General features: G+C 32.2%; 1 protein-coding gene across 1 annotated transcript; it reads right to left on the bottom strand.

Moving 5' to 3' along the window:
- Positions 1–4,335: 4,335 nt before the first annotated feature.
- LOC127711859 (carbonic anhydrase 14-like) lies at positions 4,336–11,974 on the bottom strand. Its single transcript, XM_052218024.1, has 5 exons — positions 11,872–11,974; positions 9,174–9,309; positions 8,610–8,621; positions 4,820–4,920; positions 4,336–4,544 (listed from the first exon to the last, which is right to left on the bottom strand). Exons 1-5 carry the CDS (start codon positions 11,972–11,974, stop codon positions 4,336–4,338), a joined length of 561 nt encoding a protein of 186 aa, XP_052073984.1.
- Between the last annotated feature and the right edge of the window lie 465 nt (positions 11,975–12,439).

Raw genomic sequence — 12,439 nt, 5'->3', positions numbered from 1 at the left:
AAACTCATAAGTCGAGAAAAAAACTGACAATGACATGGTAAACAACGAAAAACGATGAAAAGACAAACAACAGTACACAAAACACAACACATAAAAAGCTAAAGACTGCAAGACGAATCCTATCAAAAAACCGGGTTGATCTCAGGTGGTCCGAAGGATAGGCAAATGTTGCTCGTGTAAGTACAAAGCAAGAGATCAGTCTTCTCGGGTAGGTGACATACGAGGAAACGGGGACAGGATTGTGGTTCCGACAATTGAAATATATCAGTCGAAATCTGTAAAGCAAATATTCCATAGCGGTCAACCAAATAAACTTAATATGTCGATTTCAATGCACAAGACATGTATTGCTTGGAATTCCAACATGGATGCAACATTTATTGGAAACTGTATCCGTAATTGAGAATTCGTAAACTAATCTTAATCTTTAAGTTATTGCAAACAATATCGATGGCATGCGAAAACCAACAAAAAAAAACATTGAGCAGTACCTGCACCTGAGGTTAAGCAGAGAAAACAATGTGTTGAAATGTCAATTTCTTCATTACAATCAAATCGTTTGTCTTTGATTGAATAAATACTGCACTTGATAAAGACCAGACTTTTCTCTTTATATTCACAACTTATTTACAATATACACAAACATGGACACTTAATCAAATTCATTTACTGCCAGAAACCATATTAAATAAGATTTTTCATTACATTATTCATCTAATCAGAGGAATAAAGTCCTTGTCTATTTTTGTATTTCTTTATGTGCTGTTTCAATTTATTTGATACTCTTGTAACAAGAAGCATTTAATACTCAATTTCATCATACGATGATTTTTTTTAAATTTTCATTAGCGTAAATTAAAATAAGGATCAAATCATAGTTCGTCACATCCGGTTTCATACAAAATAGGTCGCAAAAAAATATTCCCTTGATTTTGACAGTTCTAGGAAATTAACCCTGCATTTCATTGCAAAAAAATAATTCTGAGTCATTTACATATATCTTGGATGTTTAAAAGCACCATTCTTTTTTTATTTGCTGTTTCCATGAAATTTTTTGGAAACTTCAGATGACATGGTTACTAAATCTTGTTAATAGGAAAGAAGGGTGCAAATTTTAATGCCTATGATTTTGTTTTACATGGTTTTTCATTACCCTCTTGGTATCACCCTTTGGACATATTGTATAGAAACTAGGTTTCTGTATTACGTCCTGTCGACGCACTTGGTTTAGCTCAAAAAATCCAGATACGATCAAAAACACTGTTTCATACAAAAACTTACGTTCAATTTTTATATCACATGGTCTTTCAAAAAGCTTTCAACATTACCTTTCGATAAAAATTACGTTTTTGTTTCAAATGATTGTCTTATCAGAATTTTTAAAATTGGCAAACATTTTGCCGTTTACTTGAAAGCTGTCCAAGTTTTTTTGTTTTGGTTCTTTTGGGTTGTTTATTTTAGTTATGTTTTTCTCTATTGTTTTTTTTTTATTATTATTATTGTTGACATACTAATAATGTACACATGTCCTTAGAAAACACTTGTTCTATTTTACATAATTACATTCAGGATTTCGTCAGTCTGGTTAAAGCATATAAAGCTCTAAGTGCTGTATGTACACAGAAATATAATAATTATATATAATATAAAAATTGAATCACAATAAAAAAAAGTATATCAAAAATACCGAACTCCAAGGTAAATTCATAAAGGGGAGGTCCATAAAATCGAACGTTTTCAATCAACCTGGTTTTATAGCTAGTTTAAGCCCCCAATTGTATGACTGTTGTTTATAGTTCCGTTATATTGACAAAACAAAACAGCATATGCTTAAATCGTCTACCTTTATCTTAACATCGGTAAATCGATACTACTGGTTGTCACATGTGCACATAACATGCAAACATATTAAAGACTATATGTATGATACTAAAAATCATGATTTACTCAATGGAAGGCCCGTCACTATTTATACATGTAGCTATCAAAATTTTAATATATAAATAGGATTTTTTTAACACGCACAGTTCATATTACAGGAGCATTTCACATTTTGTTATTTCTTGTAAACACAAAAAATAGTCGCATGTTTCAAGGAATTTGAATATATAACTTGTATACACTGTAGCTGATTATTGTTCATCATTTCTTCAAATTTGAAAAATGACTTGGTTATTGCATACATCGCATTATATGAAAGTCAGCCTCGGGTCAATAAACGGCGATTGTTACCATGTATATTGTTGTGTTGTCTCTTTAGGTTTCCCTGGACATTTGTTGTAATAAGATACAGTCGTGTTCCATTTCCAGGAAACTGAAAGATAATTTTTTTTTTTTCAAACAACGGCCATACTCATTGCAATACGCATGTCAATCAAAATAAAACTTTATAAATCTAGTGCGTCTAAACAGCTGTTCTGGATTAATAACCTTCATTGGGCAAACTCAAACCAACATATTAACAACACATGAATGATCTATAAACTCACCATAGATATCTTATTTGACGTTTTATCTTTTATAAATCGAACGTCACTGAGGAGTAATCGTCTTGTATAGACAAAACACGCGTCTGGGTTAACAAAAATAATCCTGGTATCTATGATGAGTTTATTTTTACACACAATAGGAATCATACTTTACTTTCACTTCCATTATTGTGTTAAACCACAGATAATGAGATTTGTACTGAACATCTGTATGCCATTTTTTATATGTAAGATATTGCTAAACTGATTGTACTGAACATCTATATACCATTTTCAGATGTAGGATATTGCGAAGCTAATTGTACTGAACATCTATATACCATGTTTGATGTAGGATATTGCTAAGATGATTGTACTGTACATCTATATACCATTTTCAGATTTAGTATACAGCTAAGCTGATTGTATCAAAATCCTTGGAACGTTAGGTTAGCATAAGTTCAATATCATTTTCACGTGTAGTAGCAAAAGTTTAAAGCAGTACTAAAGACAACAGACAGACTTTGGAAAAACACGTTTTGAAGCCCGCGATAGTCATCATTCAATCTGAGAAATAATTGTATTATATTGATTATACTAATCCCATGATTAAAAAAAGTCTATTCTATATTTCCAATAGAGTGTAAATAAGAGTTAAAAGAGTCTATGTTATGTTTTGTCGGGGGGATTTTTCAAGCAATTATTGGTGGAGGGATTTGCTATTTACTATCATGTTCTTGACCTCATAATAACCTTCAACTTGAGAGTAAATAAAGTTGTGCTCGTAAGTAAATAAGAGATAAAAAAAAGTATAGAAAAATAATATAAATGTACAAACCTATTGTCCCTTAACTATGAGTAGCCTTCGTCTTAATTTCCTACCTAGAAATTGCCTTGGAATTGTTCTTTCAACATTCGTTTGGAAAGGTTGCCGTGAAATTTCTTGTCTAAAGTTTCTCCGCATTTGTTGTCTTCGAGTATTCCGAGTTAATTGTCTTTGCATTAGTTGCCTTTGTATTACTTGTGTAATATTTCTTCGCACTTGTCTTTCAATATTCCGAGTAATTTGTCTTTGCATATGTTGCATTGGAATCGCTTGTGTAAAGTTTCTTTGAATGTGATGACTTTGAATATTACGAATTAGATTTCTTTGCATTTGTTGCCTTGGAACCATCCTCGCGGCTGTATTTCGCATCGGTTGTCTTAATAATGTTTGTGTTGCTTTGTTTTGCATTGGTTGTCTTGAAACTCTTCGTGATACTGTTTCTGGTAGAGGTTGTCTTGGAAATGAACCTTCCCTACGGTATTGAAGACCCCGGGGATGATTGGTATACACATATCGTCCACTTATAGGCTGCGTTGGTCTAAAGTTGTCTGATAATGTTCGGAAGCGACGAAAATAACGGTCGCCGAGACGCCTAAATTCGTTTATCTATTTAAAAAAAGAACACTATTTAACGTACACAAAATTCTGGACAGGTAGAGAAACAAAGTACATTTAACAAGACATCAAGGTCTATATAAACTATTTAGCGACTATTAGGAGTGGTAGGTTAAACTATATTGTATGTCGTGGTTATGTTTGTACATCAGACCTTTTGTTTTCTCGTCTGAGTTGTATTACTTTTTATAGTTTGCTATGGGGTATAGGTATGGCTCATTGTTAAAGGACGTACATTTATCTATAGGTACTAATATCTACATCATTACGTCTCCAGTTGATAGTTGTTTTAACCTTTAAGTAAATGTGTTTACTTTATTCACGCGTTTAGACTTTCGCTGTTTTTGCAGGAGTTGTTTTATGTTTATCCTTTTCCCCGGACTGGTTCGTATGGTTTTTGTTATTGCATTGAGAGTACAAACAATATTAATGTGTTTCATTGTAGAAGAGGAAACATATTATGTAATAAAAGATCACCTGTACTTGGGAAATTCGTATATGCTCTTGAAAAATTGTCCATACAACGCTTTCGTAACACGGAGGAGTCGTCAGTCCACCATAATATCTATAGAATACTTCAGTAGAACGAGGAAACAACGAGCTCAAAGAAAATGTCTGAATTTCTACGTGGTCATCTACAAAAATATATGAAAAAGAAAAGTGCAAGTTAAACCAGACTCTATTGTCCATAATTTGCAACAGACATAAAGTACGTTTTTTCCTGATCTTTTACGTAGAGTTAAACAATACATTATGTGGAGGAATGAAGTTATTCATAGTACGGCGAAGTACGATTAAGCACTTTTATTACAATGCTTGCAAATGAATAACCGTGCTTTCCCAGTGAAATAAAAACCAATAATTTCACATGGGAAATAAACTCGGTTATTTCACTCATCTGACGTCATACAACAATAGTTGTTGTCAAGACTTTGTCGATGATGTCGCATCAAAGCAACTGTGAATGCGTAGAAAAAGATATAGTTCCTTACATTTTCTACTTTAGTTCCACTAAAAATCACATTGGCAATATAATAAAAAGAATAACTAATCAAAGAATTCAAATATCGAAAAATATTCAACTCGTGACCGAGCAACACTGGTAATAAACTTATGCGCCGCGCGCATTCGTGAATTAATGTGTTGTTCGGTCACTCGTTGGATATTTTTCTCTATTTGAATTCTTCGATTAGTTAATATATTATTACATTAAAAGTCTGAATTTGTAACCTATGAATTTGAACGATTATGAAAAAGGTTAGTTAAAACCATCCGTTAAATGTTCGGTTTCGTGTGTTCAGGGATTTAATACCCCAGAATATTCTTTTGATTTAAAGGTAGAATAAAAACAAATCTAAATCTTATTTTACCTCTGTGGCGAACGTCGTTCATATGACCAATCATTTCATCAAACACAGGGTTATGATCGCCAATCTACAAACGTAAGTATTTAATATTTACACAAAATATGAACCATTATTTCCTTGTGTTTCCGTCGTCTTTTATTGACTTATGAGTTTGAATGTCCCATTGGTATCTTTCGCCTCCTATTTATCAGTATTGTGACGTTCAAGGCATTTTCTACTTAAATTTAAGTGTATGTTCTTCGAAAGGTATCTTTAGTTGAGTCAATATTCCTAATGCGCCTCACATAGAGGAACACAAAAGTTGTGTGTAAACAAAAAAATCTCTTGTGTAGTGATATTGGACATGTTTCTATTTTCAACAAGTAACTGAGCTTAACCATTTGTGTTGTTTTTTGGGAAAGTAAGAGGACCATAGAATAAATGTGTAAAAACTATGGCGTTATTAAATGTATGCAAAGTATTAAATGTTCAAAGAAATTATTGTTTGTAAAAAATGGATTTTTTACCACGAGAAGCCGCATCACGAAAGGATCTTCGGTGTTTACGGGAAATGAATCTCACTTCGTACCCCGAGAATGTCTCAGCTTCAAAACGATCCATCATACATATTCAAGTTTACGATATGGGCAGAGCTACAGAAGAAAATGTTACCATTAACGCCTATGGGAAATCAATTATGCATACTGACCAAGTTATAAAATCGAGCAGAAAGGGGCTAATTGAATAGTCTTCTTTAAAATGATAACCCCTTAACATGTTTAAAACACTATGATACCGACTTCCATAAGCACTACATGTATTACAGGAATAATATTCACTTTAGAAAGCCACATAAATAAATAGTTTCAGAGCCTAAAACCGAAAGGGCCAAATTAGAACAGATTGCGCTTGACCAGAGTCCGGAAATCTTTTGTGTTTGTCTTATTGTAGAGTACTGAGTCCTTTAAAGGACTGGTGTTAATAGCGAATGGTTTTCGAACCTCTCATCACATTTATTGTTCACACATCGTTGTCAATATAATGGAACTGTATGCGACTGTCATACAAGTGAGAGGTTTAGCTAGCTATAAGACCAGGTTTAATCCACCATTTTCTACATAAGAAAATACCTGTATCAAGTCAGGAATATGGCAGTTGTTTGCCATTCGTTTGATGTGTTTGAGCTTTTAATATTGCCATTTGATTAGAGACTTTCCGTTTTGAGTTTGCCTCGGAGTTCGATATTTTTGTTATTTTACGTTTTGAATCATGTCTGGATTTGATTATCACATAATCTATTTGTGAGGACCGTTTCTTTGCTTTGAATGAATTTCTCTACCTATTTTTGTTTAGGGGTTGATGACACATTGATGTATATCACACATAATTTAAAGATCATCCCAAAATTTTCGTCCATAAAGTTATTACTGATAAGCATCAATTGTTAAATCATTGTCGTGACGTCAGCCTATTCATTTACCGTTGATTCTAGATCTAGAATCAACGCTTCCTAAATCTGTCGCTGAAATGGACTCACCAAATTATATTCAATTGTTTCCTTTATATGTCTAATTTCATTAAGTTTGAATTGGCTAAATTTACTGATTTCTGTTCAATAATGGAATTAACTTAAAAACTTACCTTTAATTTTTGTAATTTCTATATGCCTTCACTGGGAATTGAACCCGTCCTTGAAATATGTTATGTGCTACTGATATCGACGAAACCACTCGGCTAGCAATGGCTTACGATTTTAATGTCTTTTTTATATATATAAATGAACATATGATATACATCGGTACAACGGACACACAGGGCTTATACCTTTATATATACATAATAGACAAACGTATATTATAAGTTGGTAGCCGCGAGGTTAACATGGTTAAGATCAATGAGTTAAATGTATGGACTAGTCGGTTTAGGTTCGAATCCCTGTATTCTCTTTGTTGTCCCTATTCTCTAGTTTTCCTTTTTTGTGTTTTTTTTTCTTGTTTTGTATGTTATTATGAATATTGTTTGTAATAATAGCAAGTTTTACTGTTTATTATTGGATTATTATTGGCTATTTCACATATTTGAAACGAAAATGATTACATTCTATTTGTCCATTTTTGTTTTATAATTATAGTATGATTCCATCTGTTTTACTGCATAATTTTACAAATGTTTATTCGCAAATTCCTATGCGAGAAAATCGTGATGTGCCTAGAATTAGGCTTCTTGTTAGAAATTTCGGTAACATACTTATTATATATGCTCTTTGGTCGGGTTGTTGCCTCTTTGACACATTTCCCATTTCCATTATAAATATTATTAGAAATAAGTTCGAATATATCTTATTTTGTAAAAACAGATACTATTCAGATGCCTGATAATATGAAGATCTTTAAAGGCAGAAGTGGTGTGTTATATTTGTATTTTTTTAACCATTTAATTGTGATCTTAGATTTATTAATGCGTCGTTGGACACGATAATATGGTTATTTAAACTCACTTTCAATACCTTCAAATTAAGAATAGTCTATAATTTTGAAAAAAAAAACATTAACACAATAGTTTAAGTTATAGATGCAATGGATAAGCGTTGATTCATAGAAAACAAACCATTCGCCCTCCGGGCTCATTGTTTCTTTTTCAAGAATCATGGTTTATCCATTGTATCTATATAACATAAAACATATAATGACATGATAATCTTCACTGTACTGCTCTCGAGAATAGCCAGAAATTGACAACACAAAGAACTCTACACTTTTGATAGTCATTATCTACAATATCTATAGATTTTTTTTCTCCTTGATAATTCCCTGTTCAATTTGAAAATTTTAGGTTTTGAAATAAGGTGATAATGTGTAGATCATTACAGTTATACCTAATTCTTTTTCTAATTAACAAAATATAGCATCTCAACCGAGATTACTCACATCGAATAGAAAAGCCAGTACAGCCAAACCATCTGTTGAATTTTTAGCTTCCTCAAACATTTTAAATCGTGCTGAATATGTAACAACATGCATCTGGAAAAAAATAAGTTTACCTTGAAAACATGTTAATTAGCTGTTTTCTATTTGTTATTATTATTAATATTATTAGAAGAAGAAGTAGTATAGTAAATAGATCGTGTGATAATCCAATGTTAAAAGGTTTCAATGTATTTAAAGATGTTCGTTACTCTCTTCCAAATTGCAAGTAAAAAAGACTGTTAAAATAGATAAATAGTATATTTATAATAACGGAACATAAAAGCAGAAAAAAATGAAAGGTCTGCGTCATTCTTTTTTCAGATATAATGAATTGAAAATATGGTAGCCAATGATTCTCCTTTATTTTTCATACATTTAACGCTGGTACCTTTTCTCAAAACTATTAAAAAATATCAACTATTTAATATAAATTTTAAAATGGCATTTTATGGCATGGATATGTTCCTATTATCGTAACTACAATCTCGTCCCCTTTTCTCGAATGTGACCTACTGAATTAGACTTATTACCGGGTTTGTAGTAACATAAGCAACACGACGGGTGCCACATGTGGAGCAACATCTGCTTACCCTTCCGGACAACCTGATATCAACCACAATTTTTGGTGGGGTTCGTGTTGCTCAGTCTTAGTTTTCTATGTTGTGTTTTTTGTACTATTGTTTGTCTGTTTGTCTTTTCTTTTTTGGCCATGGCGTTGTCAGTTTATTTTCGACTTTCTTTCTTAAACTATATATTATAAATTTGAAACGAGAAAAAATAAGGTTAAGCGGGAAATTTTTTTATTGGCACTATTATTCCGTGGATTTCTTTTTCTTTATAGTTTTTTTAAATATCTTACTCTGTCAAATCAACAGATGATTTATGTCATTCTATTTTGCATAAACTTATAATATGCATATTTATACATTAATTTACCTCCATAGGAAAGTACCTCCCGCTGATATCATGTTCTGACCCTCTGTTATCAGCTGAGCCCCAATGGAAGTGGAATTGTTTAACCATAAAGGGTCCAGGGAGTCCTCCACCAGTTACCAATAGGTTGTTCCGACCTTCAACGTCCACTTCAACTAAATGAAAAAATTAAAAAGTAACTAATTATTGTTAAAGAACCCCCAAAAAAGTATTTCTAGTGTTTTATGTTGAAATAACAAAACCAACACACTATAAAATTGAGAATGAAAATGGGGAATGTGTCAAAGAGACAACAACCCGACCAAAGAGAAAAAACAGCACAAGGTCACCAATGGGTCTTCAACACAGCGAGAAAATCCCGAACCCGGAGGTGGGTTTCAGCTGGCCCCTTAACAAAAATGTGTACTTGTTCAGTAAAACTGGACGTCACACTGAACTACAAAACATGTAAATGAACTAAAATTTAAAAAAACATACAAGACTTACAAAGGCCAAAGGTTCCCGACTTGGGATAGGCGCAAAAATGTAGCGAGGTTAAACATGTTTTGTGAGATCTCTACCCTCCCCTATTCTTCTAGTCATTATAAAATAAACAAACACACGGCAATACGCACAGTAAAACTCAGCTTAAAAGAAGTCCGAGTCCAATGTCAGAATAGGTTACAGAAAAAACTAAGCAAAATGACAATGATACATAAATTAACATGACTACTAGCAGTTACTGACATGCCAGCTCCAGACTTCAATTAAACAGATTGAAAGATTATGTCTGCATCATATGAAAATCAAGCACAATCCCTCTCGTTAGGGGTTTAGTATCATATCATTATAAATATGTGAGAAGAATATAACCCGTATCATGCCAACAACTGGTTTTAGAATAAATGTGTTTATTTCCGAAGTAAAGTCCCTATGAGTGAATCAATATCATTACCTAAATATGCCATCTTTAATGACCTGACAACAGTATCATAGTGGTATCGTAACTATATCCCTTCTGAATAAGTCTGTTTAAAGGTTTGGTTACCTTTTGAGGTGAATGAAGACATTTTTGTGCTTTTATAGAATATTACCATAAAAGATTGGATGTAAAATACCTGAACGTATAAGATAGTGACAAGGGAAGTCACCATCTAAAATTGATAATTAACAATAGGAAATGAAAAATCATCTCTTTTATCGTAAATTTTGTATTAAGCTTCCCGTTAAAGATATAGATATCAAGATCCAGGAAAAGGCAGTGTTCGTTGTTAGTATTAGCTTTATTTAAAGTCAATTCAGCAGGATAAATCTCTTTAGTGTACATACTGAAGTCGTCATTATTGAGAGCCAAAATATCATCAAAATATCTAAAAGTGATATTAAATTTTTGAATCAGATGTTGTTTTGATGGGTCTTTGCTGATTTAAGTCAAAAATTGTAACTCATCACAATACAGAAACAGGTCCGTAACACGTGGTGCACAGTTAGTCCCCATTGGAATTCCGATTGGAACACCATATTCATAGTAAAAGAAGTTTTATGCGATGGAAAGGAGAATAAAGTTGGTTTTTTTTTAAACAAACTGACAAAAAAATTAGAACAAAGCATTACAAAATGAAATTGAAATTCCACTTTGAATGCAACTTATCACCATAGGTTTACTTCATATTAGCAATATGACGGGGTTAATTGCTATAGCAGTATTTTTTTTTAATTCCAAACTACATGCGAAAATAATATTCAATATATCTCTAAGTTATCACGAATTCACAAGCCTATCCATCAGAGCTGGCATGCCAAAATACCAAAGCTGGAATACCTTTGTCACTTTTCTTGTATAACTTTCAAAAATGATTAAATTTCTTTTAAACAAGGTATTAAATAAAACTGGAAATCAACATCAAGTTTAGAAAACCTGCATTACTTCTAACTGCTTAATTTCATGATGTTAGTTAGATTATTTTTTTAATTTGATGTAACTATCATTGTTTTTCTTTTTAGTTGATTTTTCCATATTCAACCTATTTATTATGATTTAAAGACATATTGTGCATTATAATTTACCTTAAGAAATAAATTGCAAACACTTGATAGAATGGCTAAACCTTTACATGTTATGTAAACATGAAAACTTGGGAACTAAGCTTATTCCATGCATGCATGGACGAAGGCAACTAACGTTAACTTAGTCATGCTTGCATGGACTAACACACCAGACTTAGTCCATGCATGCATGAGCTAACCTAACTTTGCATAGACATTTGAAATTATTCAATGATTCAAACAGACTTAGTCCATACAAGCATGGACTAAGTTAACATTAGTTGCCTTCGTCCATGCATGCATGGAATAAGGTTAGTTCCCAAGTTTTCATGTTTACATAACATGTAAAGGTTTAGCCATTCTATCAAGTGTTTGCAATTTATTTCTTAAGGTAAATTATAATGCACAATATGTCTTTAAATCATAATAAATTGGTTGAATATGGAAAAATCAATTTGAAAGAAAAAAATTATAGTTACATCAAATTAAAAAATAATCTAACTTACATCATGAAATAAAGTGGGAAGGAGTAATGCAGGTTTTCTAAATTCGACGTTGATTTCCAGTTTTATTTAATACTTTGTTTTTAGTACATACTGTTTGCTTTGACTCTAATAGTTGTTATATTTATACAAAATCATCGTCTATAATATTTTTGTTCATTTGTTTGACTTATTTGCCGTAGTACCGACCTGTATGTCCATTATTTTTCAATGTCAATCGTATATTGTTAATAACATTTATATCATTCAAATCAAAAGCTCCTAACTGTTCATTGAGGACTACATCCTTCATCTCGATATGGACTGGTGATTGACGACGACCCCCACAGGTTCTGTATTCAATCGGCCATTGTGAAGGAGCTACAAAATAAAACTTAAATTAACGCATTTCCTCACTTTCTACAAAATGTTCTGTTTTCAATCGACCATTGTGAAGCAGCTACAAAATAAAACAGAAATTAACGTATTTCTTCACTTTCTACAAAATGTTCTGTATTCAATCGACCATTGTGAAGCAGCTACAAAATAAAACAGAAATTAACGTATTTCCTCACTTTCTACTATATGTTCTGTATTCAATCGACCATTGTGAAGCAGCTACAAAATAAAACAGAAATTAACGTATTTCCTCACTCTTTAGAAACTGTTCTGTATTCAATCAGCCATTGTAAAAGAGCTACAGAATAAAACAGAAATTGACGTATTTCTTCACTTTCTACTATATGTTCTGTATTTAATCGACCATCGTGAAGGAGCT

Source organism: Mytilus californianus, unplaced genomic scaffold (assembly GCF_021869535.1).
Source record: "Mytilus californianus isolate M0D057914Y unplaced genomic scaffold, xbMytCali1.0.p SCAF_8, whole genome shotgun sequence".
NCBI lineage: Eukaryota > Metazoa > Mollusca > Bivalvia > Mytilida > Mytilidae > Mytilus > Mytilus californianus.
This window is presented reverse-complemented; position numbering and strand designations above follow the sequence as displayed.

What these genes read in the sequence shown, in the direction of transcription:
- LOC127711859 (XM_052218024.1), bottom strand. Translation starts at nt 11,974, where the DNA reads ATGAAGGATGTAGTCCTCAATGAACAGTTAGGAGCTTTTGATTTGAAT. An exon ending in GAAAAATAATGGACATACAG is followed by an intron (nt 9,310 to 11,871) that starts GTCGGTACTACG and finishes TTTTTCATTTAG; the next exon opens with TTGAAGTGGACGTTGAAGGT. An exon ending in TCTTGACAACAACTATTGTT is followed by an intron (nt 4,545 to 4,819) that starts GTATGACGTCAG and finishes ATATTTTTGTAG; the next exon opens with ATGACCACGTAGAAATTCAG.